Source organism: Cotesia glomerata, linkage group LG10, assembly GCF_020080835.1.
Source record: "Cotesia glomerata isolate CgM1 linkage group LG10, MPM_Cglom_v2.3, whole genome shotgun sequence".
Taxonomy (NCBI): domain Eukaryota; kingdom Metazoa; phylum Arthropoda; class Insecta; order Hymenoptera; family Braconidae; genus Cotesia; species Cotesia glomerata.
The window spans coordinates 13,908,859-13,926,544 of NC_058167.1; the positions used below are offsets into that span (position 1 = coordinate 13,908,859).

At 26.7% G+C, this 17,686-nt stretch overlaps 2 protein-coding genes across 3 annotated transcripts; one reads left to right on the plus strand and one right to left on the minus strand.

Annotated features, from left to right (window-relative positions):
* The first annotated feature begins 13,746 nt into the window (after positions 1-13,746).
* Positions 13,747-15,620, plus strand: LOC123272380 (programmed cell death protein 10). 2 transcript variants are annotated; one of them, XM_044739116.1, is made up of 6 exons: positions 13,747-13,897; positions 13,987-14,326; positions 14,459-14,636; positions 14,724-14,856; positions 14,934-15,098; positions 15,506-15,620. In XM_044739116.1, exons 2-6 carry the CDS (start codon positions 14,255-14,257, stop codon positions 15,588-15,590), a joined length of 633 nt encoding a protein of 210 aa, XP_044595051.1. In that variant the 5' UTR covers positions 13,747-13,897; positions 13,987-14,254; the 3' UTR covers positions 15,591-15,620. The 2 variants fall into 2 exon arrangements, with proteins under 2 accessions (XP_044595051.1, XP_044595050.1); XM_044739115.1 differs by lacking the exon at positions 13,747-13,897 and having other exon boundaries at positions 13,941-14,326.
* Positions 15,621-16,017: 397 nt separating this feature from the next.
* On the minus strand, positions 16,018-17,622 carry LOC123272383 (actin-related protein 2/3 complex subunit 5-A). The gene is made up of 3 exons (XM_044739120.1): positions 17,345-17,622; positions 17,182-17,254; positions 16,018-16,286 (listed from the first exon to the last, which is right to left on the minus strand). The coding sequence occupies exons 1-3, from the start codon at positions 17,503-17,505 to the stop codon at positions 16,047-16,049; spliced, it is 474 nt and encodes a 157-aa protein (XP_044595055.1). The 5' UTR covers positions 17,506-17,622; the 3' UTR covers positions 16,018-16,046.
* Between the last annotated feature and the right edge of the window lie 64 nt (positions 17,623-17,686).

Here is a 17,686-nt window from a genome sequence, read left to right on the forward strand (position 1 = left end):
GATTCCTAAGATTATCTGCGGGACGATGGCTGTCAAGTGCAGGAAGTCGATTAAAACTCTGCTCCGTAGTGATTCTACTCAGAGCTACATCACAGAGATCAGGAAGAAAATTAATCCTTCGTTGGAGATGGTGATTTCTGTCACTCCAAGTAACAGGCAAGAATTAAATTAAATTTTTTTTTGTTGTTAATTTTTAGTTTGAGAAAAAAAATGTTTAAATATTTGTTTGGACTATTGATTTAAAATTAGATTCCAATTAAATTTTATTAAGTAATTAACTTGAGATTGCAATTTTAAATTCAAATCGCTAAAAAATAAGCTTTAATAAAATACCAAACTAAAAGGTAAAAAATAATTTTCAATCAGTTTAAAATAAGAATCGAAAAATTATAAAAAAAATTCATTTTATTGTAAAAAAGCGTAGGGCGCTTGATGTCAATAGTAAACTGAATATATTTAATTTTCTTATAAATTTTTCAGATTAATGATTTGCTTTAAGAATTTTTATATAAATTTATGAAGAAAAATTTTTAAGTTGTGCTAATTTAAATATTTAAAAAAAATTCATATTTAGAATTGATCTGTAAAAATATTTAATTTAATACTTCATTGTAGCATTGAAATTTGTTAAAATTCGAATTTAAATTATCAATTAAAAATATTTGCAATAATGTTTTTAGAATAAACATTAATAATTAAAAATTTTACAGAAACTATCGTTACGCTGCAATCAAGAAGCTCTGCCGCGTAGAATCTCCTGTAAATTATCAGGTGATAATAACCATGTCGCAAGGCAACCAAATAAAGAGTGTCACCGAAAAATTGTTTTGCAAGAAAATTGGAAATTGGAAGGCACCTTATGGGCATTCACGATCCCAGTGAAATAGATCTTGGTGGTGAGAATTAATGTTTACCACGCAAGATATAGATCTGTTTCCAAAGCAAACGTCGTCAGATTTATTTCCTCCCTCACTGTCTGTTGGAAGATCAGAAGAGCGTACCTGAGAAGAATCGTCGTTTATCGAGATGGAGTCGATGATAGTCGGCAACATTGTCGCTGGGTACGAGGTTGAACAGTAAGGTAAAACTTTTATTATGGTTGATGCTTATTACTCGCCGAAATTGACGGTGGTTATCGTGCAAAAAAGAATCGAAGTTAAAATCGGGAAGTTATTGGTTTTACCCCGGTTTTCGAAAATCAAGTTTTCTTCAGATCTCGATGTTTTGAGGTCCTAGGAAGCTTCCCTGACTATTCCCGCGGTGGTTTCTGTATGTCTGGATGTGTGTGTGTGTGTGTGTGTGTGTATGTATGTATGTATGTATGTATGTAAACCTCTCATAACTTTTGAACGGCTTAACCGATTTGATCGCAGTTGGTGCAATTCGAAAGGGTTCGACTAAACTTAGATTTCAAATACAAGTTGGACCAATTTGGACCGATAGATTTTGAGAAATCTTAAAAAAACTGCAAAAAAAAATTTTTCCAAATGTGGTTTTTTTTTAATAACTTTCAAACGGCTCGACCGACCAATTCCAAAAACTAATCAGCTCTTATCATCAAGAAACCACGTCGATCGCCACCAATCTGGTCAAAATCGGTTGATTCGTTCGTGAGTTATCGTTGACGAAATAAATCGAAAAAAAGTGTTTTTTTTTAATTACACCAAAACTTTCGGTCTTATCAATTTGTGTTTAAAAATATATCATAGAATTTGAAAAACTGCGTCGAATGCCGCCAACCGCGTGAAAATCGGTCCATTCATTCAAAAGTTATTGCGGTTTGAAAATTCAAAAAATAGTGTTTTATTAAACTTCTATCCGACTTTTGAGCTCGGAGAGCTCAAAACTACACGAAAATTATATTTTTGAGCTCTTCGAACTCAAAGACGTAATAGGTGCAATGTTGAGCGCTTAATTCCGAAATTAGCGGGAAGTTGCAGGGGTGGCCTTCAGGGTCAACCGTTTTCCTAATTTTGTTTTTATATTAATCTTAAGTTAATTACTTTTTTATTTATTCATAACATTTATCATTTATTTCTTAATGAATTATTAATCACGTCTTAAGGAGGTATTGTGGCAAAAAAAAAATACTAATAAGTTATGGCTATTGGTTCCTTTCTCACGCACTAGTGCTGCCTCTGTTTACAGACTATTGCTCACTTTACTTTCACTCACGTAAAATATCAAAAGTCACTAACTTCGAACATTTCTTGTACAAAAATTGATGACGCTCGCTTGTGTTATTTTTGATAAAAAATACTTATTATAACTTCAATTAAATATTTTCAGTTTTTCAAAAAAATCCTAAGAAAAGTATGGTTGTTATAAGTATACTTTTAAATATACTTTAAAAATATACTTTTTGTCAGAATTTGAAATTCGAATGACTTCCGCGAAATTCGGATTTTACAAGATATTTTAATCAAATTTTAATCAAACTATACAATTTTGGAAAACTTGTGACGCTAAGTCAAGACTTGGCTGGATGTTTAAAAGAAGTTGATGATTTTTTCGCCAATAAACTCGACTTGGCTTTAAGGGTAAGTTGATATACTGTAAAATATTTTTATTACACAATTTAATGAGCATGATAAGTTATGCACTGTAAAATTTTTTTAAAATTTTTAAAATTTTATGTATTTATAAATTATTTTCAGGCATTCCCATTTAACAAAAATCAATGTAATGAGGCCCAGGAATATAACAGGCTTACTTTCCGTGCCATTTTCGCGGCCGATTATTTGTTATCGTTATTCCACATATATAGAGAAAAATTGTATCTTCCTGATCTTCATCGAACATTCAAATTAGATCGCGGAGAGTAATATCCAGATGAAGAATTTGCAATCATGGACTATGCTGCAAAAAAGTAAATTCATTTCTTGTATTTTGTTCTTTTTAACGCGAGCAGCATTGTTTGATTAATAAATACTAATTTTTGATTGCAATTGAATAAATGAATATTCTTCACAACTGATTTACTCGAGAGTAATTTATTTTACTATCGATAATTCCATGAGCATATAAGAATATTAAGTTTTAAGAAAATAAATATAATTAGAAGATTTTATTAGTCATTGAGGTAAATACCCCAATAGATGGACAGTTAAATCAATTCTCGTATTCTATTAAAAAAAACAATAAAGTAATACACAGATGATTTGTGATAAATTAAATTATATTTTTATAAAAAATACATCATCAAACAGAAAAAAAAAAAAAAAAAGAAAAAAAAATTCATATCGATAATTTAAAAATTTTCATTCAAAATTTTTTTTTCACAAATCTAAAAAACTTTTTGTTATCAAGAAAGCTACTGTTAAAAAAATTTTTATTTCTTAAGGAAAAAATAAAATTATTTAAAATATTTAATAAATAAATCTGTTGTCACAACGATGCCATTATTGTTCCAATGAAATTTTTTTGTTAAGTGTGTATATAATTTGTTAATTATTTGTAATGTACTACAAATTATTTTTCATAACGAGGTTTTAACTGATAATAATCTCTTTATTCTTTAATCACCTATTAGTTTTATGTATTTTCTGAAATTTTACAGTAGAAATTTATGTGCCGCATCTTTGCACATGCGCAAAAAATCGTATCAAGTCAAGAAAACTATTTTTCATTTTTGATTTTCTACACTTTTGAAAAAGCTTTCGTACTATTCACATACCTAATAACGACGATATTGAATAGAGCAATTATGGCGTCACCATGGAAGTCAAATTGCAAGAATTGTATTATATCAATGGAAATTCTACATCAATTTTTGTTAAAATTGTATAATTGTGCCAAACACGTGACCTTCAATAAAGATTTGGCTGGGTGCTTGAAAGAAGTCGATGAATATTTTGCCTATGAACTCGGCTTGGCTTTGAGGGTAAGTTGATATACTGTAAAATATTTTTATTACACAATTTAATGAGCATGATAAGTTTTGCACTGTAAAATTTTTTTAATATTTTTTAAATTTTATGTATTTATTTTCAGGCATTCCCATTTAACAAAAATCGATGTAATGAGGCCAAGGAATATAACAGGCTTACTTTCCGTGCCATTTTCGCGGCCGATTATTTGTTATCGTTATTCTACATGTATGGAGAAAAATTGTATCTTCCTGATCTCCATCGAGCATTCAAATTAGATCACGGAGAGTAACATCCAGATGAAGAATTTGCAATCATGGACTATGCTGCAAAAAAATAAATTCATTTCTTGTATTTTGTTCTTTTTCACGCAAGCAGCATTGTTTGATTAATAAATACTAATTTTTGATTGCAATTGAATAAATGAATATTCTTCACAACTGATTTACTCGAGAGTAATTTATTTTACTATTGATGATTCCATTAGCATATAAGAATATTAAGTTTTAAGAAAATAAATATAATTAGAAGATTTTATTAGTCATTGAGGTAAATACCCCAATAGATGGACAGTTACATCAATTCTCGTATTCTATTAAAAAAACAATAAAGTAATACACAGATGATTTGTGATAAATTAAATTATATTTTTATAAAAAATACATCATTAAACAGAAAAAAAAAATAGTAATACTTTGTAAAACGTTGTAGTATTTAATAATATAGTAAAATGTAAGGAAAATAACAAAACCCCAGTAGATGGACAAAATTTCTTGTAATTGGACAGTCAGTACCAACAGATGGATACTACTTTCTAGGGATATTTTCGGTTCATTAATTATAGAAAAAATAATTAATTTATAAATTTTTTTCACTAAAAAATAAAGCTTGATGAAAATATAAAGTAAAAATTATAAATCAAATAGTAATTTTCAAAATACATCATAAAGTAATTTTATTATTTTTGATCACGTGATGCTTTCTCATGCAAAGTAAGATATAAAATATATATTAATAATAAAGAATATTAATAATTGATAAATAATCAATATAAAATTATAAAACACAACGTTAAAAAGATTTTATGTTATCTTCTTCTTCCTTTTAAATAGGTCTGTTCTCTTTTGCTTTTTAACTTCCTTTCTCTCAATTTTCTTTTTTATTCAGCGTTTTGTTTTCTCTCTTCAATTTCTTCAATAATCATAATAATACTTTCATTTTCAGTATATGTTTGTTTATTATAATCTTTACTCTTATTCTCACATCGATCTTCACATTAATCTACAAATAAAATTAAGAAAAAAAAAAAAATAAGAAAATTCAAAAAAAAATTTTTTGTTAAATAAATATTATATAACTGTAATATTGATTAAACAATTTTTAACATATTAAGATACTTTTCATCAGAATTTAAATTTCGTGAGTTATAAAAAGCTGTAAACCATTAATTTAACGTAAAAAAGAAATTTATATCAATTGAATACTTTATTATTCTAGATACAGTCTAGTCGCGTTTTGAGCCCTCTTAGTGTCTCTCATATTCAAGTGAGTCCGGTTACGAAAAAAAGAAAACGGATAGTGCTCATAACAAGACGCGACTGTATATAATAACTTTATAACATTCAAAATATTATGAAATTTAACATGAAAAAAGAATTATTATAATTTTATTTTGATGATTTACCATGGTTTAGGCCTATAGGGGACCAGCCCTATTATGAGTTACCTATTCACTCCATATATTTGTATATCTTTATTCAAAAATGGAGATATACAAATACATGAAGTGGAAACCAGTTGATAATTTCACTTGTGACATTAGCTGAAAATAAAAAATGATATATCATTTCATTAATATCGATATTAATGAAATTTGCGAAATAGAAATTTAACCAAATATAAATTCAGTCATTTACAAAATAGCGAAAAACAAAAATCTATGGCTACGTGAATTTAGCCAATTTTTACTGCAGAAACTTATAAAATGTTACGTCGTGGTCTCATTTTAACATTATTTTATTTGTCTGAATAATATAATTTTATTCTTTTAAAATATATTTTTAAAAAGAAATAAAATTTACAGCAGACACTGATAATGAGAAACGCATTAAGTTTATCGTCCGGTCTCGCCGAAAAATTTCCCGTCATTAGGCAGACTCAAGGAAATACTTAAATAATTACTAAAAAATTGATAATATAAAAAAAAATAACAATTACATAAATAATTAGGTAAGAATAATAAATAATTATAAGAAATGAATATTATTATTTATAAAAAGCTAAATAAATAAATAAGTTTAGTAATAGTTATAAATAAAAAAATAAGACTTAGTTAAATAAAAACTATGTAATTGTGTGCATGTAAATGTGCTTACACGTATATCAATACATAGATATATATTAGCCTATAAGTAAGAGAAAGAGGCACATCATGCCCTCTGGGCCCAAGGAGGGGAGTTCAAGCGAACATCCTGGAAAAATCGAAAGAGAGGGTAGAAACTAAGGAAAATAGACAGGTAATTGGATACTGTTTTCCCCCAAATAGTAATTTGGAAACGCCCGAAAATTCGAGTCCCAAGAGAACTTCGCATGAACTCTCTCTCGTCATCCTGACCCTGAAGTGTGCGGATCGCCCAATTAGCTAGTGACCGTGGTTACTCTCACGCAGCTAAATAGTTTATTTTAAACTAAATTCAGTGTTTTTGAATAAGTTTTCATTTGTTATTTTAAAGTAAAATCGTAATAATATTTTTAAACAACGTCCTATTTATCTTCAATAAAATTAAATAAATAACTAACCACGTTAAATAATAAAAATATTAATCGACCAAAAGAACCACGTGTGTCGACGTAACAATAAAGGTATGTGTTAAAACTTATTGTAGTTTCACATGTGTAAAACTTTAAATACTAATAGAAATCTGAAATAGTAGAACTTTTGGGAAGCATTTATAATTTATCTTTGTAACTTTTGTAACTTTTAATTAATTTTAATATATTGTATAACTCTTAAATTTGCAGTGAGTTAATTTATTTAAAAAGAAAATACCAATATCCTTTCACAATATTTCTGGGTTCCCGGTCTAGTGGTTGAAAAATACCAGGACCAAAATAAATATTAATAATTTACGTTCAAAGTTTTGGACGTAACAAAAATTAGCCGATTGTAAATTTTGTGAATTGTAAATTAGCCGTTTTTAATTTCTTATAACTTTTGAATGGGTCGGTCGAATCTACTCTATTTTTCAGAAAAACTAAATTTATGGTGTTACGTTGTTTAAAATATTATTACGATTTTACTTTAAAATAACAAATGAAAACTTATTCAAAAACACTGAATTTAGTTTAAAATAAACTATTTAGCTGCGTGAGAGTAACCACGGTCACTAGCTAATTGGGCGATCCGCACACTTCAGGGTCAGGATGACGAGAGAGAGTTCATGCGAAGTTCTCTTGGGACTCGAATTTTCGGGCGTTTCCAAATTACTATTTGGGGGAAAACAGTATCCAATTACCTGTCTATTTTCCTTAGTTTCTACCCTCTCTTTCGATTTTTCCAGGATGTTCGCTTGAACTCCCCTCCTTGGGCCCAGAGGGCATGATGTGCCTCTTTCTCTTACTTATAGGCTAATATATATCTATGTATTGATATACGTGTAAGCACATTTACATGCACACAATTACATAGTTTTTATTTAACTAAGTCTTATTTTTTTATTTATAACTATTACTAAACTTATTTATTTATTTAGCTTTTTATAAATAATAATATTCATTTCTTATAATTATTTATTATTCTTACCTAATTATTTATGTAATTGTTATTTTTTTTTATATTATCAATTTTTTAGTAATTATTTAAGTATTTCCTTGAGTCTGCCTAATGACGGCAAATTTTTCGGCGAGACCGGACGATACACTTAATGCGTTTCTCATTATCAGTGTCTGCTGTAAATTTTATTTCTTTTAAAAATATATTTTAAAAGAATAAAATTATATTATTCAGACAAATAAAATAATGTTAAAATGAGACCACGACGTAACAATGGAATTCCTCTTTCGAATCAATTATTTTTTAAGTAATTATTTTTTTTCTTATTATTTAAAGTAATTTTTTTTTTCTGATGGAGTAACTCATTATATGTTAAAGAATAAAAAAATACACACGATTCTCAATATGTATATATAGTTTGTAAATATTTTACTAACGGAAAATTTTTAATAAAGTAAGAAAATACGATGCTATAATATCTTGGTACGATTTGCAATGGAATTGTTATAGTTATCATGGAATTTGTCTTTTTGATAAATTGTTACGACAACTATTTTTTTTAGTTCAAAAATTAAAACGACGTGCCATAGTTCAGTTATAAAATTTCTTAATAATTGATAAAACATTTCTTATTTGTTAGAATAAAAAATTTTTATTTACATCTGTATACTGTTAATTAAACTTATTTTACAATTTACTGTCAACATATTGAAAAATTATTTATTTTTTACATTATCAATTTAAATGAAATCAATGAGTATTTCAAAATTTCAATATTCTTATGCTTGATGATACTAATAGTATATTCGTTAGATTATAGTATCATTTCAAGCTTAATTTTTCTTCCTCTTTTCATTATCGCGGCTGCAGACAAGACGACTTACACATTACATCAACTACATTCATATAGAGATAAAAAAAACTGCAGAAAATCTGGTTAGTACATCAGCTGAAAATGAGAACAATTATTTCCATGTATTTAATAGTAATTTCTTAATTGTATGCTTTTTGAAAATTTTAATAAAAAAAAATACAAGAATTATAACATTTTTTATTCTTTTATTATTCACGATGGTGACATCGTATTTTTTGTAATCGAATTTCATACAATAATTTTTAATAACAATACTATCATAAATTGTGAAAAATCTTTTCTAAACAATAAATTTTCGTCAGAAATATATGAAAATTACCACTGTTACAAGAATACTCCAGCGTCAGGATAGTTGTAGGAGTAATTTTCGTATAATTCTTTTGCTGTGTATGGATTATAAAAAGCACTAATAAATACGTTCAATTCTTTGTTGTTTAGATACTGAACAATACCTAATACTATTTCATACGGTAATGATATAGCTTCTCTAAGTGACGAAATTTTTCTTAATTTGTTAAGTAGATTTAACCTTATGGTAGCTCTAACTATCCTTATTTCAATTGACCGATGAAGGATATAAGGTTCTAGAAAGCGAAGACTATTAGATTTAAAATAATTCCAAGCTCTCTGTAAAGACTTGTCTCACGCCAATATCATTAATTTTTTATCGTCACAAATTTGGATCATAAAATTATGCATTGTTATTTTCTTACCGCTGAATTCGGTAAACAGATTTTTGAATCCTTCAATGAAACGTATTTTGTAGTTATTTGCAATCATTCTGATATTTACATCGGTGGCAATTAATTTATTCATCAATTTTATTTCTTCTTCTGGAACGGGTAACTTAAATTCACGTCTAAAGACCAGATTGTTTATAACTACCTTTATAGTCTCTTCGCGTCTTTTTTTTATTTTTTCGATGGAACTACTTCGCTCATCGGGTCCTGTAGGACCGTTACAGAATAAATCATCAGAATTTTCATCGATGGGAAGCGTGGCGTAATATAAAACCCTAGATAAGGGCATATCAGTATAATTAAGTAAAAACACTCGTAGTAGTTCTGGGTCACTTCTGTAAGCTAATAGATTAGGTAAAAATGTTGCTGGGTCGTTATTTATCAGTGCATAAATGTCAGCCCCACCAAGAGTAAAGTATTTAATTAATTTCATTGCTTGAGTGCGGTATGTAGAGAACTTCTCAGGATCATAATACCGATAATTTCCATATTCTTTGGAATGGATTAAATAATGAGTTGCTGGTATACCATCATTATCGCGATGGTTTATTAATTCAGGATCCTTAAAATTTTTTAAAATATTCTTAATGTAGACTGCTTTAAATGGGTTCTGAAGAGCGTACATCAGTAATGTTTTATTATTAAGGCTTATGATGTTTCCGTTGACTTTTCCGAGCAAAGGCATAAATAATGGTTTTAGATAAACAACAGTAAAAGTAAGTAGTGTCATTTTGTCACCGAAATCGGGGCACCATTTACTGTCTTTGAGGTGCTTTAAAAAAATTTCTCGTCCAAACTCAGCATCAGCATTTGCATTAGCTTTCACCAATGCACGTATATTCTGGCCTAGTTTTGGACCAAGATTAAAAGAAAATGATAACCTGGGATGATATTCATAAAAGCATGCCAAATGTATGGGTCAAGTTCCATCAGCAGCCATAGCATCAACATTTGCTTTATAATCATTAACTAGTAACTTCACCAAGTGATCTTTATTTTTCATGCACGCAAGATGCAATGCTGTGAATCCAGCAAATTCTCCAGTTGTTATAATCGGTTCATTTACATCCATTCCATTTCCTAATAGTATTTTAACTTCTTCCAAATTGTTATCTTCAATGGCTTTATACATAGTTGAGTTGCTAGCCTTTGTTGTTGGATTTAATTCAGTATCCACTATATTGTATGATTCCACTATTTTTCATACGATTATGAAGATAATTTAATAGATATTAATTTCCTACTTAAAATTCATTTAGTGCAATTGAAACAAAAAAAAAATTTAAATAGTTTAAAAAATTTTCCCGTCCGTTGAATATGAAATTCATCAACACTGTAACTTGCGAATTAATGATAAATGATAATTAGTAATAAATGATTGGATCCAGGTATAGTTAAAGAATTCGTGGAGTTAATCAATTAAAGAAACGTACTTGTCGCTCGGCTTGATGAAACAATAATTGAAAAAAATTACTGGGTTAGACCGCACAATCTGAAATATTCAAATAAAATTTTAAATACACTATTCGGTAATTAGAAAAAATAGATCGGAAAAAATAGACCCGAAAAAAATTTTTAAATTATGAAAAATTCATATTATTTCATTAAAATTATTATAAAATAAAAATTATAATAATAATAGAAATTTAATAAATCTGAAATAGTATGAATTTTTCATGTCTTTAAAATATTTTCCGGGATTCACACTATTCATATATAATATTATTTCTAAGTATAGTTATAACGTATATTTATGAAGTGAGTAAAAATCCAATGAAAAAATAAAGAGTAAATTTCGATTTTGGAACTATATTTTTCCATAACTACTATTATTTTTAATCTGGAAAATGCGGAGGTGATGAATATAAATTTTAAACAAAATTTTTTAATCAAAATTTCAAATACTTAAGATGAGATAAGCCGCACATTATATATATATATATATATATATATATATATATATATATATATATATATATATATATATATATATATATATATATAATTTTCTCATTCATTTTCTTTTTCATTTTATATATGTCTAATTTTCGATAAATGGATGTAAGTGGAGTTTTTCTATTAAATAATTACCTGAATATTAATTAACAGATCTAATAATAAAACAAAAATTAACTCACTGATATAATTTCCAATTATTCCTTCCGGGTGATGAAGATGAAAAATTGAATAGAGTTTTATGTGACTGGATTTTGATCTAATATCAATCCACGTAATTAACAGTGTTGCCGGAAAAATTTTAATGAATACTGTTGACGAGCAGCGTTGGAGTCGCCCAAAAATAGCCTCATCAGGAAGAAAGTATATTATATCGACGGTACGTTGGTAAAACCTCGTATCTTCTATGTATTTTAAATGTTTAACTACTTTTATTATTACTATGTATTCATTTCTAAGGCCCTTAAGGAGCTAAGGCTTCAGGGTCTAAAATTTTGATAAATAAATAAATAAATAAATAAATGAGAGATACGAGGTTTTACCAAAGTACCGTCGATATACCTATGGAGGGTAGAGATATCTCTACCCTCCATAGATATACCAAAGAGTTTTTTTATACTAGGAGTATGTATAAACTCTTTGTACTCTTAGGTATAATTTATTGCAAAGTTTTAAATTTTATTTTGCTATAAATTGTATGAGCCTTATTGAAATTGGGCTTGTTCAAGTTTACTAAATACTTAGCTGGACTGAGCTTAGATTATAGTATACCTTGCATTGTTTTTTTACAGAATGTAAGGTAAAAGGTTCATTTATTGACACTTGCAATTTTATTTTAATTAAAAAAAAATCAACTCCAATAAATCAGTAAATATAATTTTAAGAAAAAGGCCATTCGGCAGCCAGAAATGGAAGCAGATTTCATGATGAATAATAAAAATACTACTAGGGTTGCATACGAAAAAAAAAAAAAAAATAAATTTCTGTCTGATTAAACAACAATGACGTCAAAACGAATGCAAAAGTAAAATTTCATTATATCTGTCTGAGAAAGTAGGTGATTTTTGGCCTAGACTGATAATGAGGTACACAAATTAAAGCTTATTTAATAAGCTTTCCGATACCATTTATAGAATTTTGATAAGATATCGCGTTCAATTGTAATTACACCAAAATACGGTAAAAGTGAAAATTTTTGCGATTTTTGAAAATGTTTGAATTGCTATTATTCCTAAACTATTTAATTTGGAGAAATAAATAAGTACACAAATTGAAGCTTATTAAATAAGCTTTCAAATGCAATTTACAGAAATCTGATAGGATGTCGCGTTCCATTGTTATTGCACGGAAATAAGGTAAAAGTGAAAATTTTTGCGATTTTTGAAAATTTTTGAATTGCTCTCACTTCTAAACTAATCGACAGATTTGGCTCATCTTAGAACTTAACCTCGGAAATCGTCCTAAGAATAAGTATGTTACGGTTTATTGAGATCCGTATAGAATTACGAGAGTTAGAGAAGAGACAATGCCGATTATATCGTATATATATAAATACATACATATATAAACTTTTGAACCATATGCATTTTCTGAATTCGCTTGACGAGCTGAGTCGAAATATAGCAAAAATTTTTCAAAAGTTCCGTCATGAGGACCAATGCAATAGTTATATTTCTATGAAATCTACTAATAATCGGTTTTTTGAGAACATTTCATTTTTTTAATCAGAATAAAATTGCAAGTGTCAAACAACTAGGCCAGTTTCAATAATGGAGCGAGCCCCATATTCATCATGGTATTGATAATTATTAATAACATATAATTATTGTAAAAATAATATTATTATAATGATTATTCCCAGAATTGATAAATTATGTATATTAGTTATAGTTTTGCGTGTTCAAGAAATAATATTAATTTTTGAGATCAAACCATAAAATGTACTTTTTAGTGACAATTGCGCTAATTAGAAAAAAATTGTGATTGTTCGGAAAGAATAAAAATTTTTCGTCTTGAAATTCAAAATAGCCCAAACGGCTACTTGCCGTCAAATAAAGTTTAACCGTCGATTGCAAATAAAAATCGCTCAATTTGGCAACACTGTTAAATGGCATGAAAAGCATGAAAATTGATTCAGCAGATATTTGATAATTTTTAGAATTTTTTTAACAAATAAATTATAGCAAAAATCTAAAAAAAAAATTGACAAAGAAATTTTAAAAAATTAAAAATGCAATTTTCTTAAAATAATTTTTTGGAGCAAATTTGTTTGTTAAAAAAAATTAAAAAATGATCAAGTGACTGCTAACTTTATTTTCATCTGTAAAGCTATGGAGTCCATGTATATAATATAAACAAATATTTAATAATAATAATTTTAACAATTGAATTTACCATAAGCAAGTATGAAATTTTTACAGCTTTCAGCCTTACCAACACCTTAGAAAATAAAAATTAAATTTTCAATAATTGTCAAGGCTAATAACATTGTTAGATTATTTTGTTTTTCTCAACAATTAATTTTTTTTCAACTTAACAGTGATCATGATCAACGTCCTGAATAAGAGACCAAAATTGTGAACAATTGGAGGGAAAAAAAATAGAAAAGCAAGCCTGATGACGTCAAACGACAAGTAGTTGATGAAAATTCCCTTTTAAAATTCTTCATATGAGCATATATTTATAGGTAAGTACTTGTGTTTGAATGTATTGTATCTATGTAAGTACGTAGGTATAGTTAAATACTACACGAAGCCTAACCTTCTTTTGTTATAGATTAACTATTTAGTGACAGCTGTCAAGCAGTGAGGTAGTATTAATAAGGTGAAATGAAGTGATAACTAGCCTTTTATCGACCTCATGTTGTGTCTCTGAGACCACCAAACACTGTCGATTTAAATAAACACCACTATCAATTTTTTTTATCAGTGCTGCTGCTGCTGATGGTTATCTATAAAATCAAATAGATTGTACATACATCATCAGTTAGGTGTAATAAAAACACATTCAGATTAGTATAGATAATTTTTATAATACATAAAGGATGACAATGGGAGATGATACACCAGTTACATCACTTGTCCTCCCTGTGATACTGCGACCAATATTATCCAAGGTAATGGCATTTGCAAGACTTCCTTTCTGACTAAATTTTTTAATACTCTGGAATCTAATACACTCAATATATTAAATATTATATTATATTAATTGATTTATTATTTAATTTAATTTAATTTTTTTTATTTAGTTGGAAGCTCAAAATATCACAGCAGCTCAAACATTAAGATCTGCGTTATCTAAAGCTGAAAGTAATCATCCAGGTATTACGTATGATTTGGTAGTAGGTATTGTTAGGAGAGCTGATTTAAGCCTTGATATGAATGCTAGTGTACTTCGTTTACAAGGTTTAGCTTCCGATTGTGATGGTAAATATTTTTTAATTTTATTTTTGGAGCATTAAACCTCCAAAGAATTAATTAAATTAATTAAATTAATCACTAAAATTTTATTAGCCATAGAATATCGCTCAGCGAGATCAGAAGATGCATTCCAGGAATTAAATCGTAAATCTACAGCATTAAAAAGAATATTAAGCAGGATTCCAGATGAAATAACTGATCGGAAAACATTTTTAGAAACCATCAAGTAAGATAAATTAAATATTTATTTATTTAATAGATTTTGCTGAGAGAAATGTCTTGATTTATTTTTTTTATTTACAGAGAAATAGCGAGTGCAATCAAAAAGTTATTAGACGCTGTGAATGAAGTAACGGCATTCATTCCTGGAACTGCTGGTAAACAGGCTTTAGATCAACGCAAAAGAGAATTTGTTAAATACAGTAAACGTTTTAGTAATACGTTAAAAGAATACTTTAAGGAAGGACAGTAAGTTTTTTTATTTAGTTATTTATATTATTAACTATTGAATGTTTTAAAGATAAGGATCTCTGGTGATATTTTAATCTTTGATAATAAATTATTTCTTTTATTTTGTAAGTCAGTTTTTATTTATTTATATTGATAAATAAAAAAATTTCTTTACTTATAAATATTAAAAAGTAATTTGTTTTTAATTTATTAATAAAAGTATAAAATTTAAACAATTTTGCAGTAAAATTAATAATAATTTTACTAATTATAATTTATTATCAAAAAGTTTGAAAATTTAAATAAAAATAAAAAATTTGAGTTTCAATAAATAATTATTACTTAGTAATTATCTTTATCTTTAAAAATATAAAACATTTAATAAATATGAATAATTTATTTATTTTATTTTAAAAATTTTTCAGAGCAAAAGCCGTTTTTATAAGTGCGTTATTTCTGATTCGACAAACAAATATGATAATGGTCACTGTAAAAAATAAATGCGAATAAAACAATAAATCTTCCGGGCTGTTACAGAAATTAGTAATAATCTATTAATAATTATAATAAATAAAGAATAATAATTATCATTGCCCAAATAAAAATAAAGTATATGTGATCTGTGGATCAAAACCGTGGAGAAATGGTCAATCCGACTACTAATATATATATAAATATATAACAATGTTCAGGGTAACATAAAATAAAAAATATTAATTTGTACTTTTCCTTACTGCATCATCGTGTTATTTCTTATGTAATCGTTATTTTAAAAAATATATGTATAAAATAATAATTAATTAATTATTTAATATAAAATAAACAAAATGAAACGTTGATTAAAAATGTTAACATAAAAAAAGTTGAGGATTTGTTTTTTTTTTTACATAATATTCTATCAAAGATTATTTTTTTTATTGACAACCATAAACAATCCTATTTTTTAATTTGTCTTTATTTTTAATATTAAACTCTTTTGCTGTCAGTAAACACTCGAACAATACTTCCAATACCACTGATACTGTAAACTTTTTCATGCCACAATAATAAATGTGAACTGCTGTCTTTAGATGGTATTTCAAAACCACGATAAATGTATTTCATCAAAACATCCATAAGTTCTCTATCCAATTGAGCAATAACGTCGTCCATTTGATTTGATTTTATACTTAATAATATTTTTTGTGTTACATTTCTTGCGTTATCCTGTAAAATAAAATATTATTCATTAATTTTTATAAATTACTTAAACTATATAAATTTTTAATTCAATTTTTTATAATACTGAAGTTAACCGACGTTTTTAATTTTTTGATTTTTTTTCAATAATCAAATTAGAACAAAATAATATTTTTTAAAAATTGCACTTACAGTTTTTCAAGTTTTTTACAACTGAAATTTCATTTTTTTTTGGTAAAATTTTTTTTAATAAAAAAAAAAATTATAAAAATTTTTAAATGTCGGCTAACTTAATTTTCATCAATTTTTTATATGGAATTAAAGTTGACAGACATTCGACAATTTTTTTATTTTTCTTTAAAAATAAACCAGGTCTAGAAAATTATTTTTAAAAAATTGTATAGAGCTTCTAATAATGGAATTTTTAAAATACATTTTTTTGTATCATTTATTAATTAAATTAAATTTCATTACATTGAAGTTTGAGGACAGTAGAAATTTTTTTGGAATTTTATAGCAATTAAATTATTATAAAAAAAATTTAATTAAGAAATTCTAGATGTGAAAATTGATAAAAATTATTAGTGAAAATTTTTAGAAGCATTTTTTGGTATAGTTTATTAATTAAATTAAATTTCATGACATTGAAGTTTGAAAACAGTAAACATTTTTTTAGAATTTCATAGCAATTAAATTATTATGAAAAAAAATTAATTAAGAAATTCCATATGTGAAAATTGATAAAAATTATTAGTGAAAATTTTTTGGAGCATTTTTTTTTATTGTAATTGACTTGTTATAGAAATTTTAATAATTGACAGCTGACTGCTAATTTCATTATCATTATTTTATAGATTGAATTGTTAATTTAAAGCTAAAAAATTGTCTAATATATTTTGTTTTAATAATTGCAATAATTTACCTTAACTTGTTGATTTTTAGACTCTAGTGGTGCGGCTTTTAACGCCGATATCAAAGCTTCAGCATGTTTTCCTTTGAACATTAATTAAGGAAAAAACAATCTAAAATTTCTTAAAGCTAAATTAAAATAATTAATTAAATAAATTAGTTATTAAAAAGGATATTGGCTAAGTAAATTAGATATTTCGTTTTCATCAGGACCAGTTGTTCCTGTCAAACTAGCATCAGCCTCTTCTTCTTTAAAATTATTTTCGTTGAATTCGTCGATATCTATTTTGCGAAATCCCGTTCCCATTGTGTCTTTCTTGTCTTCTATACGAGACATTTTTAATAATTTAACTATTTCCTTTGGATTTTCACACTCCAATCCTTATTTAACAATATTATTACTCACAAACTAACCATATCAATGCATACGCCTAGATAACACTTAAATACTGTTTACAATTTGCGAATCAGAGATCTATGTGATAATTTTCATGAAAACTAACCTTCAAACTCGAGCA